Source organism: Sarcophilus harrisii, chromosome 1 (assembly GCF_902635505.1).
Source record: "Sarcophilus harrisii chromosome 1, mSarHar1.11, whole genome shotgun sequence".
NCBI lineage: Eukaryota > Metazoa > Chordata > Mammalia > Dasyuromorphia > Dasyuridae > Sarcophilus > Sarcophilus harrisii.
In genome coordinates this window covers 258,035,250-258,051,865 of record NC_045426.1, presented here as the reverse complement: position 1 = coordinate 258,051,865, position 16,616 = coordinate 258,035,250, and the positions used below count along the sequence as shown (strand labels likewise).

At 36.5% G+C, this 16,616-nt stretch overlaps 1 protein-coding gene across 4 annotated transcripts in view; it reads left to right on the top strand.

Annotated features, from left to right (window-relative positions):
- Positions 1–16,616, top strand: part of SDK1 (sidekick cell adhesion molecule 1) — a 1,196,729-nt gene that overhangs the window by 1,114,601 nt on the left and 65,512 nt on the right. For all 4 annotated transcript variants that reach the window (XM_031949904.1, XM_031949968.1, XM_031949836.1 and 1 more), the window contains 3 exons: positions 5,240–5,355; positions 8,866–9,052; positions 13,111–13,248. In XM_031949904.1, coding sequence (XP_031805764.1) covers positions 5,240–5,355; positions 8,866–9,052; positions 13,111–13,248 — 441 coding nt within the window. The remainder of the gene's footprint in view (positions 1–5,239; positions 5,356–8,865; positions 9,053–13,110; positions 13,249–16,616) is intronic.

The window sequence follows — 16,616 nt, the reverse complement described above, 5'->3', positions numbered from 1 at the left end:
CATTCTTATATGGAACCATCAATTACAATATGGAGAGATTTTGAATTCTGTGGAGAAGTTCACTCACCTTGGTACTATTCCTTCCAGGGTTGTAAACATAATTGATGAGACTGATACACACATTGCCAAAGGTAGCTTTGTGTTTGGGAAACTCTGAAGGAAACTGTGGGAAAGAAAAAGTATCAGGCTGCCTAACAAACTGAAATTCTGCAGAACCATTGTGCTGATATTATTGTGGTACGCCCATGAAACCTGGACAGTCTACTACTTCCATGCCAGGAAACTAAATCTCTTCCATTTGAAATATCTTTGGAAGATTCTGAAGATCACCTGAGAAGATAAAGTGACAAACATTGCAGTCCCGCCTAGAGCTGAACTGCTAAGCGTTCAAACTTATTATAGAAAGTGCAACTCCAATGGATTGGCTATGTTGTTCAAATCCTAAATGTATGTTTGCTAAAAGACAATTTTTTACAGAGAACTCATACGAGACAAGTATTCACATGAAGGTCAGAAGAAGTGACACAAAGACACTCCCAAGTGTTTGAAAAACAGTAGCTCAAAAGAAATGTGAGATGTGCATGTTTGGAGATGCCTTTACTCAAGATGTGCATGTGGACCATTAGTGCCCAACTCGTGGCGCCTTTCATACTTGTACTAATCACCCACAATTGGACACACTGTATCTTGTCCCCCACATAGTGATGTCATTTTGATCTTTTTCACACACAAAAGACAACAACCAACTATAATTTTCAGTAGAGAAAAAGACTATCAAATGATCTCTTCCAGCAAAATGTTTCAGCTATAGTCCTAGAAATATGTAACAACAGACAAATATAACTTTGTACACAGACCCTCTGATTATTAATATTAAATGAAGTAAAACCAGGCAGATGTATATTTGCCAAATTGTTTTTCACTGTTATGGAGGATGTTCAGTGCCACATTCAAATAGAAGGTTTCCTTAATGATAGTGAGGTCCTCTAGATAAGTGGTGTCAGACTCGGGAAAAATAGAAGCCATGAAACTAGTATGTTAAAGAATTCCGCAGTCCACATATTGACCTAGTTTTAAAGTATAATATTATCTGTTTTATAATATTTTCATTATTTTGTTAAATCTTTCCCTTTTTTACTTTAATCTTATTCAGATCACATATGGGAATGTCATGAACTTTGTGCAACTTTTAGACTATGTGTTTGATACTTTGCTCTTGATGATCCTGTTTGCCGATGATATTGTATCAAAGTCTGTAACATTATAGAGCCTCCTTAATGAAATTAGTCTATATACACAGGAAAAATCAAGAATCCTAATTATGTAGATTGTCGTTTTAAGTTGTTAAATCATAAGCCCCTTGAAAGAAGGGACCTTGTCATTGTCTTTTTGTTTCTTATGATATCTAGCATAGTGATTTATATATGTTGTAGTGGACACTAACTTTGCATGGGATGAATATATGATGGAATTATTTTTCATTTCTTCTATATTTTGAGATGTTTGAGGAGTAGGAGGAAGATTGTGGGGGGGGGGGAGAATGGAGAAGAAGGTTATGAGAACAGAGAGTTCATTGTAAAATCCCTGATTAGAATAAGCACTGATAATAGCTGAGCTCCGCTCTTTCATATTATAGATGTAGCTGTATAGATTATAGATGTAGTACCGGAGTATTAACAGTATTAACTTTTTGTTGGCCTACCTCAGCTTGATATACCACATCCAACTTTACAGCTGAGACAATATTTTTATTTGGTGTGAAAAGGGAAAAGGCAAATGGCAATTTTCCCAACTTAAATTTCTTGGCCATTCTCTTGATAACCTCATTGTATAAACATGTACTTTATTTTTGAAACCAAGATTCTTAGATGGGAAATAAATATAAAACAGAAGTATCTGATCCTTTCTTAGCAATTAAGATTCTCACCAGTGTCTGCTGCAGAAATTGTCCAACAACTAGCTAATATCCAAGAACCAACAATGAACTAATTCTATATTAATTTCTATTTTCAACCAAATGATTTATTCATTCAACTTATGGCTGGTTTCCTCACCAGGGTCTGTAAGTATATTAGAATAATTTGGGGTGAGGCTGGCAAAATACTAATTCTAATAGTCAAAACATATAGGGGAATGGGAGTTAGGGAGTCCTACAGGCCAGAGCAGGGTAACTACCACAAAGTTTGGGGCATAAGCATTCATAGCTATATTCTTCCAACTAGTTAGTAATTTTTGGTGGGGTAATTCTATGCCTCCTTTAAATTTGAGATTGTATTAAATGAATTTGTGTTATATGAGAAGTAGCTGTTTTTAAAGTAATATTAGCTCCTCTTTCAATTCTGGGTATACTATAACAGTGTTATCTCTGGAAAAACACATCTTTGACAAAATATTATTCATAGAATCGTAGATTTAGAGCCAGAAGAGACTTCAGAATCCATCTAGCCCCATCCCTTCATTTTAGAAATGAAGGAACTGATACTCAGAAAAGTTGTTACTTGCCCAACTTCCTACAGCTAAGTATTAGATTCCAAATTTGAACCCAGGTCCTCTCACATCAAATCTATCACATTTACCATTGCACCCTGCTGCCTTAGGGGATCTTTAAGTTCCCAAACTAGAATCTTCAATATGTGTCTCTGATTAACCTAGTCTTATGCCAGAAAAATAGAGTCATTTAAATGATTATTGACTGAAAGCATTGGCTAAAGTTTAGTGTAATAGGGTTTTACAACATTATGGTGAAATTTAGTTTTAATATATTAATAACATTATTGTGATGCCAAGTTTGTTGGACAACATTATTCAAGATTTGTCTCTACTTGACAAGACTTCCTTTTTGGATTAACCTGCTGCTAGGAGACATGAATGACTTAAGGCCAAGATATTATAAGTAATGCTGCTCCTGGGATGGGCTCATCAACTGTGACATCAGGCATTCAGCTAAGGTCTCACTCTGCAACCTGAACCTTTTCATTTTACCTTGAAAAGTGGTTTCTATGCTATCTCCAAATCAGCATATGTCAATGATTCTTGAACTGAGATGCTTTAAAAAAATTATTTCACGCATTTTAAAAAAGCATTTCAGGCTGATATGTGTTCCTTGCACAACAAATGTTAAGTCACTAGAACAAAGAGATTATGACTCATAAGACACTTTATCAATTCCAAACAAAATACAATTTACAATTAAACAAGGAGAGCATTTGGAGCTGTAAATACTAGGTACCTTCTTTAGATTTCAGTTCTGCCTGTCCTCCTGTCAGGGTAGGAAACCAGCATTTTTCACAATAGGAAACCAGCAGTTTTCACAATCCAACTAATAAATCTCAAAGCTGACAATTTTTTTCTTTTTTATGCTTATTTCTTTTCCCAACTTGTGCCATCATCCAAAAAAATCCTTGTTGCCTGCCCCAGTTTTATGGCTCTGATTCAGCTTGGTGCTCCAGAGCTAGTTGCTGTCAGCTCAGAGGCAGTCCTGCTGAGACAGACACGGCTTGGAGATACACACTAGGAGGCTTCTCCAAGATCATCTGTATATCCCTAAGAGCACTAGTGAAGAGATGGAGTTCATTCCAACACCTCCAAAGAAGTCTGACTCTGGTATTCCTTGCCCTAGACCCATCTCACACATTTGGCAGTGTCATTGAAGGGAAACTTTAGACAAAATAATGCGCAAACAGTTTTAACAGAGTACCCGGGTAATGGCCATGTTCAATTTTGCCTTTCACATTTTAATTGTACAACAGTAATTTTGCGATAGAGTTGCCGATGGCAAACATGCAAAAGACATTAACTTTATTTATGTTTTGGATTATTAATGTGGCTGTTAAAATTCCTCCAGTTAGTTTTGATTGAATTGTTTTTTTGTGCGATTCTGTTGTTTAATGGAGCGGTAAATAAGAATTTTTGATAATGAGCTTGAGCATCTGTCACAACAACCTGGCGCGGGTTATTAACATTTCCATTAACGGCAGGGTGGGCAGTGATAATATGGAAACCACACAGTTAGAACAAAATAAATAGTTGGTGTCAGGCTGAGTGGGTGTTAATTACTATTTTATTTTATAACCTGGGGGGGGGACAAAAACGAGTTGTGGGGGGAGATTGTGGGGAGAGAGTGACTTATGAAGGTCATTCTCTCCAGAGAAAGCCTCTCTAGAGAAACAGATAAGCAGGGCTATCTCCCCTGGCCAGTGAATATTTTATCACTTCTATTTACAATCTATAAACAGGCACAGAATAAAAAGGCAGCCCTCATAGGCACTGGGGAAAGAAGCTGCAAGAGAAAGAGGAAGCATGGTAGTGCTTTCTCTTGCCTTTGTAGGGCCAGTCTTAGGAATTTTGGAGGGAGGCTGAATTTTGCCTCTGGAAAGACACAAAAGTGCAAAGAAAGACATTCAATTCTACTCTCATCAGTTGCTCAGCTCAGGAATGGATTTTGGGGGGGGACAGGAAGGAATGTTTTTGTAGGGTTTGGGTGGAAATAAAGATTACATGCAATCATGAATAGCAATGAGCAAATACAACCAAAAGTTGGAAGTAAAGTGTTTAGAATGGAACTTTGCCTGAATTGGCAAAATGTAATGAGAAAAAAAAATTCTTTAAAAACATAAATCCATTTATTTCCCGTTCTGTGGTGATAAGCTTGTGTTTCAGAATGGTTGTGAGGTGATTTGCTCCTGATTCTCTTTCAATCAATCACCTCTTCATTTTTTCCATAGGAAATTCATTCCTAGTGACATAAACACAATGTTCCAGAGACCTCCTCCCCCAGGCTGGCAGAGTGGGCAGGTAGAAGAATGAATTTATCTTCAGAAATTAGAAATTGAAATTGCCCCCCAGAGGGAAATTTTGAATGATTAGCTCTAAAGTCTGAAAGGAAATGAATTTGAAAGTTTGTTTCTACCATTGTCTTTCTGGAAACACAGTGGACTGGATTGTTTTGCGTCCTGTGTATCTTTTTATCTAGAGAAAACTAAAGACATGGGTTTCAAAGAAATGGATCCTTATGCTTATTCAGCCTATTTTGTGAATTTATCTGAAATTTCTATATGGGAGGGTAAGATAGTTTCAAAGCTGACTAGCTTGTTTAGCTTATATAGAAACCCAGTAGGAATACACACACACACACACACACACACACACACACACACAAATGAATTAGTATCCTCCTCCCTGATGCTTTGTTTCATTACATTTCTCTTTTAATTCTCTTTATTTCTTGTTCTTTCTCTAGCACCAGCAATGGCTCCACAGAACATACAAGTGAACCCTCTCACAGCAAGTCAGCTGGAAGTCACGTGGGACCCACCTCCTGTGGAAAGTCAAAATGGGATTATACAAGGATACAAGGCAATATTTCTTTATGGCTTTAGTTGTACTCCTTTGATTGTTCTTCCCACCCCCACTCAACCACTCCACAGTGGTTGTGTTCATTTCCTTTATCCCTAAATGATGTAAAAGATTATGGTGTTTAAACTCTGGCCCTTGTTATATAGCTACAATCACCTTGGTTTACTATTTTTTGCTTGTTTTCTTGTCAGCAAACAGGGATATAATACTATGGTAAACCTATCCCATAGGAAGTTTTTGTTGTTGTTATTACTGTTTTGTTTTCCTGTTAAAACTACAAAAGAAACTTCAGCCTGGGAAGCATTTTCTAGGTTATCCAAAGATCAGAATAAAATACTAGATCCAAATAATCTGTATTGCTTCCCCAGGATAGTCCCATGGCAAGCTGTTCCTGTTGTGAGAATACCCAAATGACTACATTGAGGGTTCTAGAGAAGGGGTCATGGCTACATGAAGGAATAGAAAAAGTAACCAGGAGTTCTCATTCCAGATGTTCTGCTAACAAACTTTGTGGCCTTTAACAAGTCCCATGTCTCCTCATGTCCCTGGACTTCTTTTATAAAATGAGGAGGGATGAAATAGATCTAGTATTAAAGTTCTTTAATTTTGTGTTCACTAGATATTAAGTGGAGTAAAGGAGTGAAGTCTCTCCCCACCCACCATATAAGCCAAGTAAATCAGAGTATTTGCTTAACATGGAGTCATGAAGATCAGAGTTCAAATCTGGCTTTAGACATTCACTAACTAGCTCTGTGACTTTGGATAAATCACTTCATCTCTTTCTGCCTCAGTTATTTCATCTGTAAAACAGGAATAATAATGGCACCTATCTATTAAAGTCATTGTGAGGAACTGAAATAATATTTCTAAAGTGCTTTGCAAAGCTTAAAATGTTAAACAAGTCCTAACTATTGTTGTTGTTACTGTTATTTTTATTAGCTAATTCAGGCAGTAGAGAGAACTAATAAAGTTGTACCATTTCTAAGACTGCTTCCAGTCAGAGAATAAAAGATCCTTCTAGATCAACTTCTCTGGATCTGATGAAAGTTTTAAGATTTTGACTTTAGGAAACAAATACCTGGGCATTTTTTGCAGGAAGAAAAAAAGAATTGAAAGAAACAACTCCAGTTCTAGAATTAATGTCCTCTTCTGGTCCATTGGAGACTTAGTTTATCAGTCACAAGGATCTGTGGGTTACACTGCCCTAATGAATATTGGAACAATTAAATGTCCATTTAAAATGATTTTTGTAGATGTTTTATGAAAATTAATACCTTCTTCCATCACAGAGCTGTTAAGATGATTAATGAGGTAATGTACAACAAAGTACTTTGAGCTTTGTGTTTGGAGGAAAGGTGCTATTTATGTATGTGCAGAATATGCTTTTAATTTCCTTAATGAGAAAGACATTGAACCTGAATATTGGTCTTGAGTTAGAGAGCCTTATATTATAAAGGCACCCCATTTGGTCAGGTCACTGAGAAAGGGCTACACTGCACAGCTCAGGTTAGAAATAAGCAATCCTAGTTTGACAGTGGACGCTTCTGCCTTGCCCTCATTCAAGCGGGTCTGTATGCTAAGTAAGAAAAGCTAACCCAATAGGAACATTCTGGTATGGCTGCTTGGCTGTTTTCTTTAGAGTACAGATAACTGCTTTGATAATCTGGCTTTATTTTGAATCCATGAAGCCAAAGTGAAGCTTGAGATTGCCTTGCTTTCAAATATTCCGGCTAGAATTGGCTAAGGGGAGACATTTTCTAGCCAATAGAGTCCATGGAGCACTGTTGGCACCAATTGTAGCAATATCCTCTCTGAACTTCCTTCCATGGGTATTTTGTTTGATCATGATCAGATAAGAGGTACAAAGAGGCAATGGTATGCAAGAGAAAGGCTGGAATCTTTCCCATATTAATACTTGAACTTTGGTTCTTCATGTAAAGAACCTTCATGTCTTCTTCATGTCTAAATTGTTTTGAGAAAGCTAATTGAAATGAGGATACTCTTTAACAAAAGATGAAGCTAAGAGAGAAGCTAGATATTTTACCCAAGATTGAAGGATTCAGGCAAAAGTTAAAAGACAGTCCAAACAAAGTCTCCCAACAACCTACATGTATGAATGCTGGGCAGAAATAGGCTCCTTTTCTGGAAGAGATCACGGAAGAAGTTAATGATAAAAAGCCCTCTATTATATAAAGAAACAACAATCTCTTTTTAAGCCAGGTCTTTGTATCTCAAATATAACATTGTTGTTAATTTAAGTAAATGTGCATCTCCCATCAAAAAATTAATCCCTGAGGACAAAATGCCTTTTTCTTTAAATTAAGAAAATTTAAAATTCTAAATTATTTATTTAGAAGTGTTAATAAACAATTTCTTTTAGTTCTATGGGCAGCAATGCCAACAATAAATTGCTAGGAACTCAGAAGTATTTCTTACTGCCTCTTAAAAATTTAAATTTTAACTTAAAGATCTATTTTTCTCCAGAAAAGAAGAAAAGCAAACTCCTTATAAAAATATGCATATGATTATGATTAGGCAAACAGATACCCACATTGTTTATGATCAAGAAATATATGTCTTTGTCTATAAAGAGCCCATCACCTCTGTTAGGAGGAGGACAGCATGATTTATCTTAGGTCTTCTGAAATCATAGCTGGTCATTGTATTGATCAATGTTCTTGAGTCTTTTAAAATTGTTTGTCTTCATAGTGTTATCATTATATTCTAGTTATGTTCACTTAACTCTGCATCAGTTCATTTAAATCTTTCCAGATTTTAAACTTAATTTTTCTTACAATTAATGAAAATCTACCTTTTGTACAACCACACCTCCATATCCCCAGACACACATAGTGAAAAAGAAATGAAAGCAAAGTCCTTAGACAAATATGCAATCTAGAAAAACAAATTCCCTTATTGGTGATGTCCAAAAAAAATTTGTTTCAATCTACATTCTGAATCCAACATCTTCCTTAGGTGGTGGGTAACATGTTTTGGAATGAGTGTTCTTGCCTATTTTATCCCCTGACAACAGCTTCATTTCTGACTTGTTCATTTATAGCTGAGTTTCTTCAAGGAGACATCCAGACCAGAATACTTCTCTGGTGCTGAGTGAGACCTTTCAATAGAATGGCGCTTTCTTTATTTATATTTCATTGTATTTGGAAATTCGTAGTTCTCATGGCAAAATCTGGATACATCTATTCAACAGTCCATATCTCTGTCCCTCTGTTATAAAGCAATGCAAAGCTTCAAAGTCAGGAAATGTCTGACATAGGCAGGCTGTGTAACCCAAATAATTTCCTAAGATTATAACAACTAGAACATATGTTGATCTGCAATAGTATAAGGAGGTTTCTTATCAGGATTTTTTTTAATGCTAATGGTATCATAGGTCTGGTTGAGGGGAGAGAAGTGTATAAGATTGACTTTCCTTTACTGTGAAGTGAGAGGCAGCTTAGGTCAGTCATCTCTTCCCTCTTATTTACCCACTTTTTCTCTCTCTAACAGATTTATTACTGGGAGGCAGGCAGTCGGAACGAAACAGAAAACATGAAGGTCCTTTTCCTCCCAGAAACCATGGTCAGGCTGAAAAACCTGACCAGTCACACAAAATACCTGGTCAGCATATCTGCCTTCAATGCAGCTGGAGATGGGCCCAAGAGTGAACCCAGACAGGGGAGAACACAGCAAGCTGGTAGGAGGGCATTTTCCTTCTTGAAAAGTTTGGACAGGTCATTTGGAGGGGATAACCCTATCTGATCTTTGTGTGAATATGTGGGGTGGGTTTTTAGGTATGTTCATATAGCTTTGCAGATTGGTTTCCATTATGGGGCAGGTATTGTGTACTAGTAATACTTAGGCAATTTTGAGAAGCTGGTAAGACATAAAGAAAGGATGTTTTGTGAGTACTTAGCCTATACCCCCATAGTTCTCTAAGGAAGCATACAACAAAATAAAACTATTAATACCTTGACCAATGCTATTTCCCAGTAACATTCTTAATACATTATAACCAACCTATGTTGTAACATTGTCTCACTACTGTACTTTTTATAACTGATTTAACAATGTATTGAGAAATGTTGTTTCAAGACATTTATTTCTAATGTTATTCCTATGGAACTAATTACCTATTTATAAAATATATTTCTCCCCCTTTTTACAAAAGTATTTAATTGATGCCATTCCCTTTTATACCATAGTCATTTCTGAATATGTTCCATCCTCAACCAATGAACTCTTTGGCAATTAAGAAAAACAGTTAATCAAAACAAACTGACCAATATTCATATCTGACAGTGTATATAACACTCTAAATCTTTAGTTTCTCTCTAACTCTCATATCTCTAATGAAAAACAAAAGATAGATTAGCAACTAGATGGTGCAGTGAATAGAGCACCAGCCCTGAAGTCAGGAGAACCTGAGTTCAAATCTGCTCTCAGACACTTAACACTTCCTGGCTGTGCGACCCTGGACAAATAAATTTAATTGTGGTCACTTAGCCCCAATTACTTCAGCAAAAAAAAAAGTAGAAAGTATTTTCATCAAGTCAATTAATGACAATAGGTAGGGTATCCCCGTTTGATAACCGTGTTCTTTATATTCTGATACAGTCTGGTCCTGAATTCTCACCCGATCTCAGAGTATACCTTTTAGGTGTCTAAGAACTAACTATCTGTTTTCCAGATCTTTAAGAGCTATCTATTTTCTCTCAGGCACCTAGGAAACCTAGATCCTCCAACTTCCCTGTTTTTTCATTTCAGTTTTTATGTTTGGACTGTCACTTTCCCTCCAACTAAACTTCCATTTTCTGCCTCTTTTTTTTGCATCCAGTTTCCAGACAAAGACATGTATTTCCATTAATTCAAGCTAACCATTGTGGCTCACCACTTCCTTGAAGACCTTGAATGATTTAATATTGGTACAGTTTAACATTAGAGTCAATTTCTCTCTGTGTGTGAGACTGTGTTCAGATATTTTGATCTAACTGACCTATCCCTCCCCCAGCTGTTTCCAGGGAAACCTGAACCCCCATTTCTCTTAAAGTTGACAAAAATGCTATTTGTTCTGCAAATACTATTCTAATGTACCCTTATTTCCTAATACCATCCTTATTTCTCTTCTCCATTTCCTTTCCCTCCCACAATCTCCCCAGTAGACTTAGCTAAGATAATGACCATCTGTCTATGTTAAAAAAAATTCAATGCAGGACAAATGTTCATTTCTATCCAAACTACAAAAGGTGACCATAAAATTGGAGGCAAGGTAAATGCATTTGGTTAGTCCTGGTTCACAATTCCCTAAATCTACCTGTTTTCTTTTAGACTCTGGGCACTGACACTAGCATTTATTTTCATAATCCGCCACATTAACTATTTCAGGATCTTGATTAGTAGATTAGTAGATTTTAGGATCTCATTAGTAAGTCTATGATTGATGCCATAATCTTCTGTATGAGCTGCCTTTGAGGACTCTTTTAGCTACCATCCCTGATCCAGCTTTAAACTGTTCTGTGCTAGCTTCTGCCCTGATAACCCTAATTTCTCCCTTTGTATTAACTATTGGTTTGGACAATGTCAGACTCCTTCTCCCTTCTTCCAAGCTGATCTTTTAGCTTCTAAATAACAATAGCTTTGACTATAAGACTCTTCCTTCTCTTGTACCTAATGTAGCAGTATATCAGGTATATCTAATGTACTTTTAAGAAAAGGAAGCTATATGGCTCAGTAGATAAAGAACTGGACCTGGAATCAGGAAGACCTAAGTTTAAGTCTGACCTTAGATACTTACTAGCTGTGTGACATTGTTTGCTTTAGTCCACTGGGGAAGGAAATGGCAAACCACTCCAGTGTCTTTGCCCAGAAAACTCCATGGTAGATTGGCAAGCTCTAGGCAGCCTTTGGCATATCTCACTTAAAACCAGAGCCTTTGATATCAATGAAAACTTCAAAATCAAATTAGCAATGAACTAACAAGGCTTTTTGTAGAAAAAAGACGATCCAAATGTTTAAAAAATAGAAAAAACTACTCATGACTATTCATCTGGCAGTTGATTGCAATCTTCATGTGAGTGAGCCAAAAAAGAGTAACATCTCAAACCAGAGAGATAGTATTCCTGCTCCCTAGTCAGACCTTATCTGTAGGTCACATTTTAGGAGAGATTTTAATAAGCTAGAGAGTATCCAAAAAATGGCAACAAGGACCTCAAAGGTTCTTTAGATCCTGCTAAGGTCAGGTGCAAGAAGTTAGGCAAGGGCAGACTTGGAGAAAGACATACTCACTTCAAATATGTGAAGAATTTTCATTTAAGAAGAAGGATTGGCTTATTCTATTTGGTTCCACAAGCCATAGTGACAATTATAAAAAGCTTGATTTGAGCATGATATAAAGAAATCATGACATTAATTAGGGCTATCTAAAAGTAAAATGAGCTTTCTTTTGGAAGGAAAGGCTTGTCTTTGAGTAGAATTCCTTCAGAAAAGAGTGGGAGTCATTTATGGGTGATATTGCAAGGGGCCGGGGGGGGGGGTCGATTCTCATTTGGTATAGGTTTGACTCAATCATAGTCTCTTTCCAAATACCTCCTCCCTCAGAAAAACATCATCTGGTTAATACCTCTAATTTAGGGCTTCCTTTCAAAATGCAATTATCCCCTGGAAGGCAGTCATTCACACTTAAATGAGAATGACTTTGATTAGATGACCAGATGAATTTCCTTACCTACAATATTAAGTAGTAGATTTGAATGTAGATGAAGAAAATGGAGGATAATTTGGATCATGGCAGACTAAATGCCTTTTAGGAGTTCTACAATAGTGGCCTTGGAGAAGCATGAAGACACTAGGTACCAGGGGGCAAAGTATAATCTCAGAAGAGAAAAAAAGAAAGAAAGAAAGAAAGGTGATGGGTAAGAATTTAAAGACAAAATTTACGATTTTACTTAGCTCAGAACTTTTACCTATCACTTACCACTCTTCTTTTTGGGATTGAGCAGACTGCCCCCATCCCATCTGCCACAAGTTGAGAAATCCTCTTTGAAACCTGGAAATGGTTCCCTTATTTTCCTTCTATCTCTCTGGACAGAAGTGGAAACACTCTAGCATAGCAGGAGACAGGCCTATTTGTTCTTGTGATATTTCTGATCGAGTGGAAACTAGGGAGTATTGGGAGTGCTGCTGAGTTCATTTGTTGTCTTGAGATTTTCAACCCCACTGCAAGTGAAGAGGGATCAGGGTGAGCATACAAACTACAAGATCTAAATAACTTAACTGTTTGTTGTTCATCCATCACTAATTTGTAAGCAGTGCTCTTTTTTTCACCCTCAGCCCCACCTAGAATAATAGAAATGAAATTCTTAGACATTTTCCAAAAGTCACTAGGAAATATGAAGTTCTTTCAGAAGTTTCATATTCTCTTTCAATCTATTATTCATGTTTATACTTTTGTCATTTTCTCTCTCAAACTCCTTTGTGTTTTAACATTGTCATTTTCTTTTTGGTCCTCTAAGAGGGATTTGTGTTTCTGATTGATCATAGGAAGGACTATTGTGAAAAATAAATCCTATTTTTCATCTTATGATATTGAGAATTTTATTGGGTGATAGGAAAAGTTCTTTATTTTTAGGAATATATATATATATATATATATATATATATATGTAAATCCATATATAGTATTTGTGCATATCATACATGTGAATATAAATGATGTATAAACTCTCTTCAATAAAAGTCATTTTGCTTAACTTTCAGCACCAGGTGCTCCCAGTTTTTTGGCATTCTCAGAAATAACTTCTACTACTCTTAACATTTCGTGGGGAGAGCCAGTGGCAGCAAATGGGATCCTACAAGGTTATCGAGTGGTTTATGAGCCCTTAGCACCTGTCCAAGGTAAGACCAGCACTAGACTAAGTGACTAGCATGCCTACAATACCTGACTTCACCTCCTTGAACATGAATTAGCTGCCAGGGGCAACCTTAGTGAACTGCACTTGCTGGAAAAATTTAAAGAAATGTTGGCCAATTAAAAGGAAAAAGGAAAGGAAAAAAAACTTAGTTGTTTCCATCATGATTAATGGTTAAATGAGCATCATAAGTTTAGACAGCTGTAATAATTTTCTTTAAGTGTCCCTTGTCACATTGTCCATTTCTGTGTTGAATCATTATGTACTTCCCTGTTACATTATTTTTCTCCTCTATTATTGTCTAACTTTTCACAAGTTTCTCTATATGGTAAATCTCTTGAGTATTTTTCTATCATCCACGATATCCAGCATATAGTAGTAGGTACCCTGTAAGTATGTGTCATTGACTTGATTTGACCTGAGCTAACATAATCTTAAGGACCACTTGTTAAACACAAATAATTCTGGCTTTCATTATTGGCCAATAAATAGGTCCTAGGACAAGCCCTAATTATTTATCCTTTGAGCCCTGATTGGTTCTGAGTGAATGAAAATTGCAATTGTTTTTGTTTTGGCTGGAAACCCTAACGGCCTTTCTCTCCCAGATTTTTTTGTTTTTTGAGCAGGTAAAAGAAGTCATTCTTTGCCTCAGTTCTTACCTGGCCTTAATCACTGAATGATGTAGCCTCAGTTAAACTGAGACCTGTTAAAGACTTTATCTTAAAAAGACCAAGATCCCCCACTGCATCTAGGGCCATCTCTAGTTGTCCTGATTTATATCTGGCCACCAGACCCAGATGGCTCTGGAGGGGAAAGTGAGGCAGGTGACCTTGCCCTGCCCTCCCTCACTTAAATCCAATTCACTTGCATGTCACAGCATCACCTCCCTGATGTCATGGTTCTCTTCAAGTATATAAGAACAAATCCTCCAGGAAATGCCTTCCAACTTCTGGAAGTCTCCAGATATTATAAGAATTGTTTTACTCTGCCAACTTGAAACTGCTGTGATTATTGTGTCTAAGTACATGGTGTTTCACGGAGTAATTTTCTGCTTTAGTGCCTATAAGTATTAGACTACCAAAACCCTAATAATATCTTTTAAAAATATAGACCTGGTAGTTACTTTGAGGGGACAGTTCAGTTGATCCTTGATAAGCTCACAGATGCAATGGGAATATTTGAGGAGAGCGTTGTGAGCTTACACAGCACAATGGTTGTAAGTAGACAGTTATAACCAGAGTATAAAACAATTTCAAAAGCTACAATGAAACATGCAAGTAGTTTCTACATGTAAAATCTATACATAATTTCTTGTTCCCCATCCCAGTTGAAGAAAAGAGCTGAATCTATGAACCAAGGTTTCCATAAAACCAAATTTACATTATTTTTAGCTTTACAAAAATCTCCTGGAAATTGAATCCCATTGAAGTGTAGGCACCTTTTTATCTTTCTTCTCAGCCTTGAAAAAAATGATGTTTGCACACCAGGCAAGGCCATTACTCTCCATCATTACCTTATCAGCAATGGGAAGTTTAGGAAACTGGATGTGTTTTGTGCTATTCTTTTTCCTGCACTTTGACACGACCAGAATTTCTGCTAGATTACTACAAAAGATCCTCCACTCAGTCTCCCAGAGAGATGACCCAGCATGTCTAGTTACACTTCTGTTGGCAGTTTGCTGGCAAGTTGGTATGTGTGTGTCATGAAAAATAAACATGATTTAGAAAGTTGAATGGAAAATTAAAATTTTTGGTATTAAATATCATATTTCTACTTTTTCAATGCCTTTTCTAAATTCCTGCTACATACAATTTCCTACCTTTTCTTTACCTCTTCTATTCCCACCCAGCAAATTGCAGACAGCAACTACAATGTACTAAACTAGCAAACGGTCTACTAAGAAAATCTGGGAGGAATTTAAAGCCATTTGGAAAATGGGCTTCACAAAGACATGTTGAGAGAAGGCTTACTTAGAAATTTTATATTCCAGGAATATTGTTGGTTACACATTTGAATGTCCAGCTTGAATAGAATGACATCAGGTGGAAGCATTTTAGCTATCACCATTTTCAACTCTTTTCATGTGTAATGGGGATATCGATCACAAGCATTGTCTCTTTTGTATGAAGAGAGGATTTTTTTTTGTTAGCTTGAATTTTCTTGGCTTTTGCATCAAAGACACTGTGTTCTGAAATGAAAGTCATAGGGAAAATGCCTATTTTACCTTCCCTTTTGGTAGCCTTTTAGCATAAACAGAATCTTTGGATCACCATGTAATCAGGAAGAATAGGCGACCCAAATCCAAAGATTTCCTTGGCATCTGAAATGTGGAGATTTTCAGGTTATCTCAACACTTATTCATACATGTTTACCCCCAGACTGCATTTTTGAGAAGGACGTTGCAGCAGTATATTATATTCTTGGTCCTTGTCAGTTCAGGAGATGTCTAATCCCATAGTCAAATAATCTGATAGATTAATACAGTAAACTAAATCATGTTTCCTTTTTTTTTCCAATTTTTATTTATTTTTTTTATTTAATAGCCTTTTATTTACAGGATATATGCATGGGTAACTTTACAGCATTAACAATTGCCAAACCTCTTGTTCCAATTTTTCACCTCTTACCCCCCCCACCCCTCCCCTAGATGGCAGGATTACCAGTAGATGTTAAATACATTAAAATATAAATTAGATACACAATAAGTATACATGACCAAAACGTTATTTTGCTGTACAAAAAGAATCAGACTCTGAAATATTGTACAATTAGCTTGTGAAGGAAATCAAAAATGCATGTGTGTATAAATATAGGGATTGGGAATTCAATGTAATGGCTTTTTGTCATCTCCCAGAGTTCTTTTTCTGGGCATAGCTGGTTCAGTTCATTACTGCTCCATTGGAAATGTATCGTGTTTCCTAATATAAACTTTACTATAGACAGGTAAAATACCCATAGTCTATACCACATGGCATTCTGATCTTCTGTAACTTCAGCTTAAAGGTTGCCTAGTGAGCTGGGATGAAGAAGAGAGAAAGGAACTAGGGATGAGAGGAGCCAAATAAAAGGGAGATGGAAAAGTTTTTTAAGTTGCTAAGATTTAAGAAGTAGGAACATTTACTAGTAAGAATTACAAACCAATCAAAATTTTCTTTATGCCAATGCATTCCATAAATAGGTGATGAGAAAACATTTGTGTAGAAGTATCTCCACAAAGATCACTATAGAACAAATCTCGTGCAGTATAGACAACTGGGCCTGCTTTCTTCAAGAGTTAGAGCTTATTTTTACCATGTGTCTCTCCTTCTCCCCAACCCTGTATCTTTCATTCTCTCAGGGAGAGTAAGCCAATAG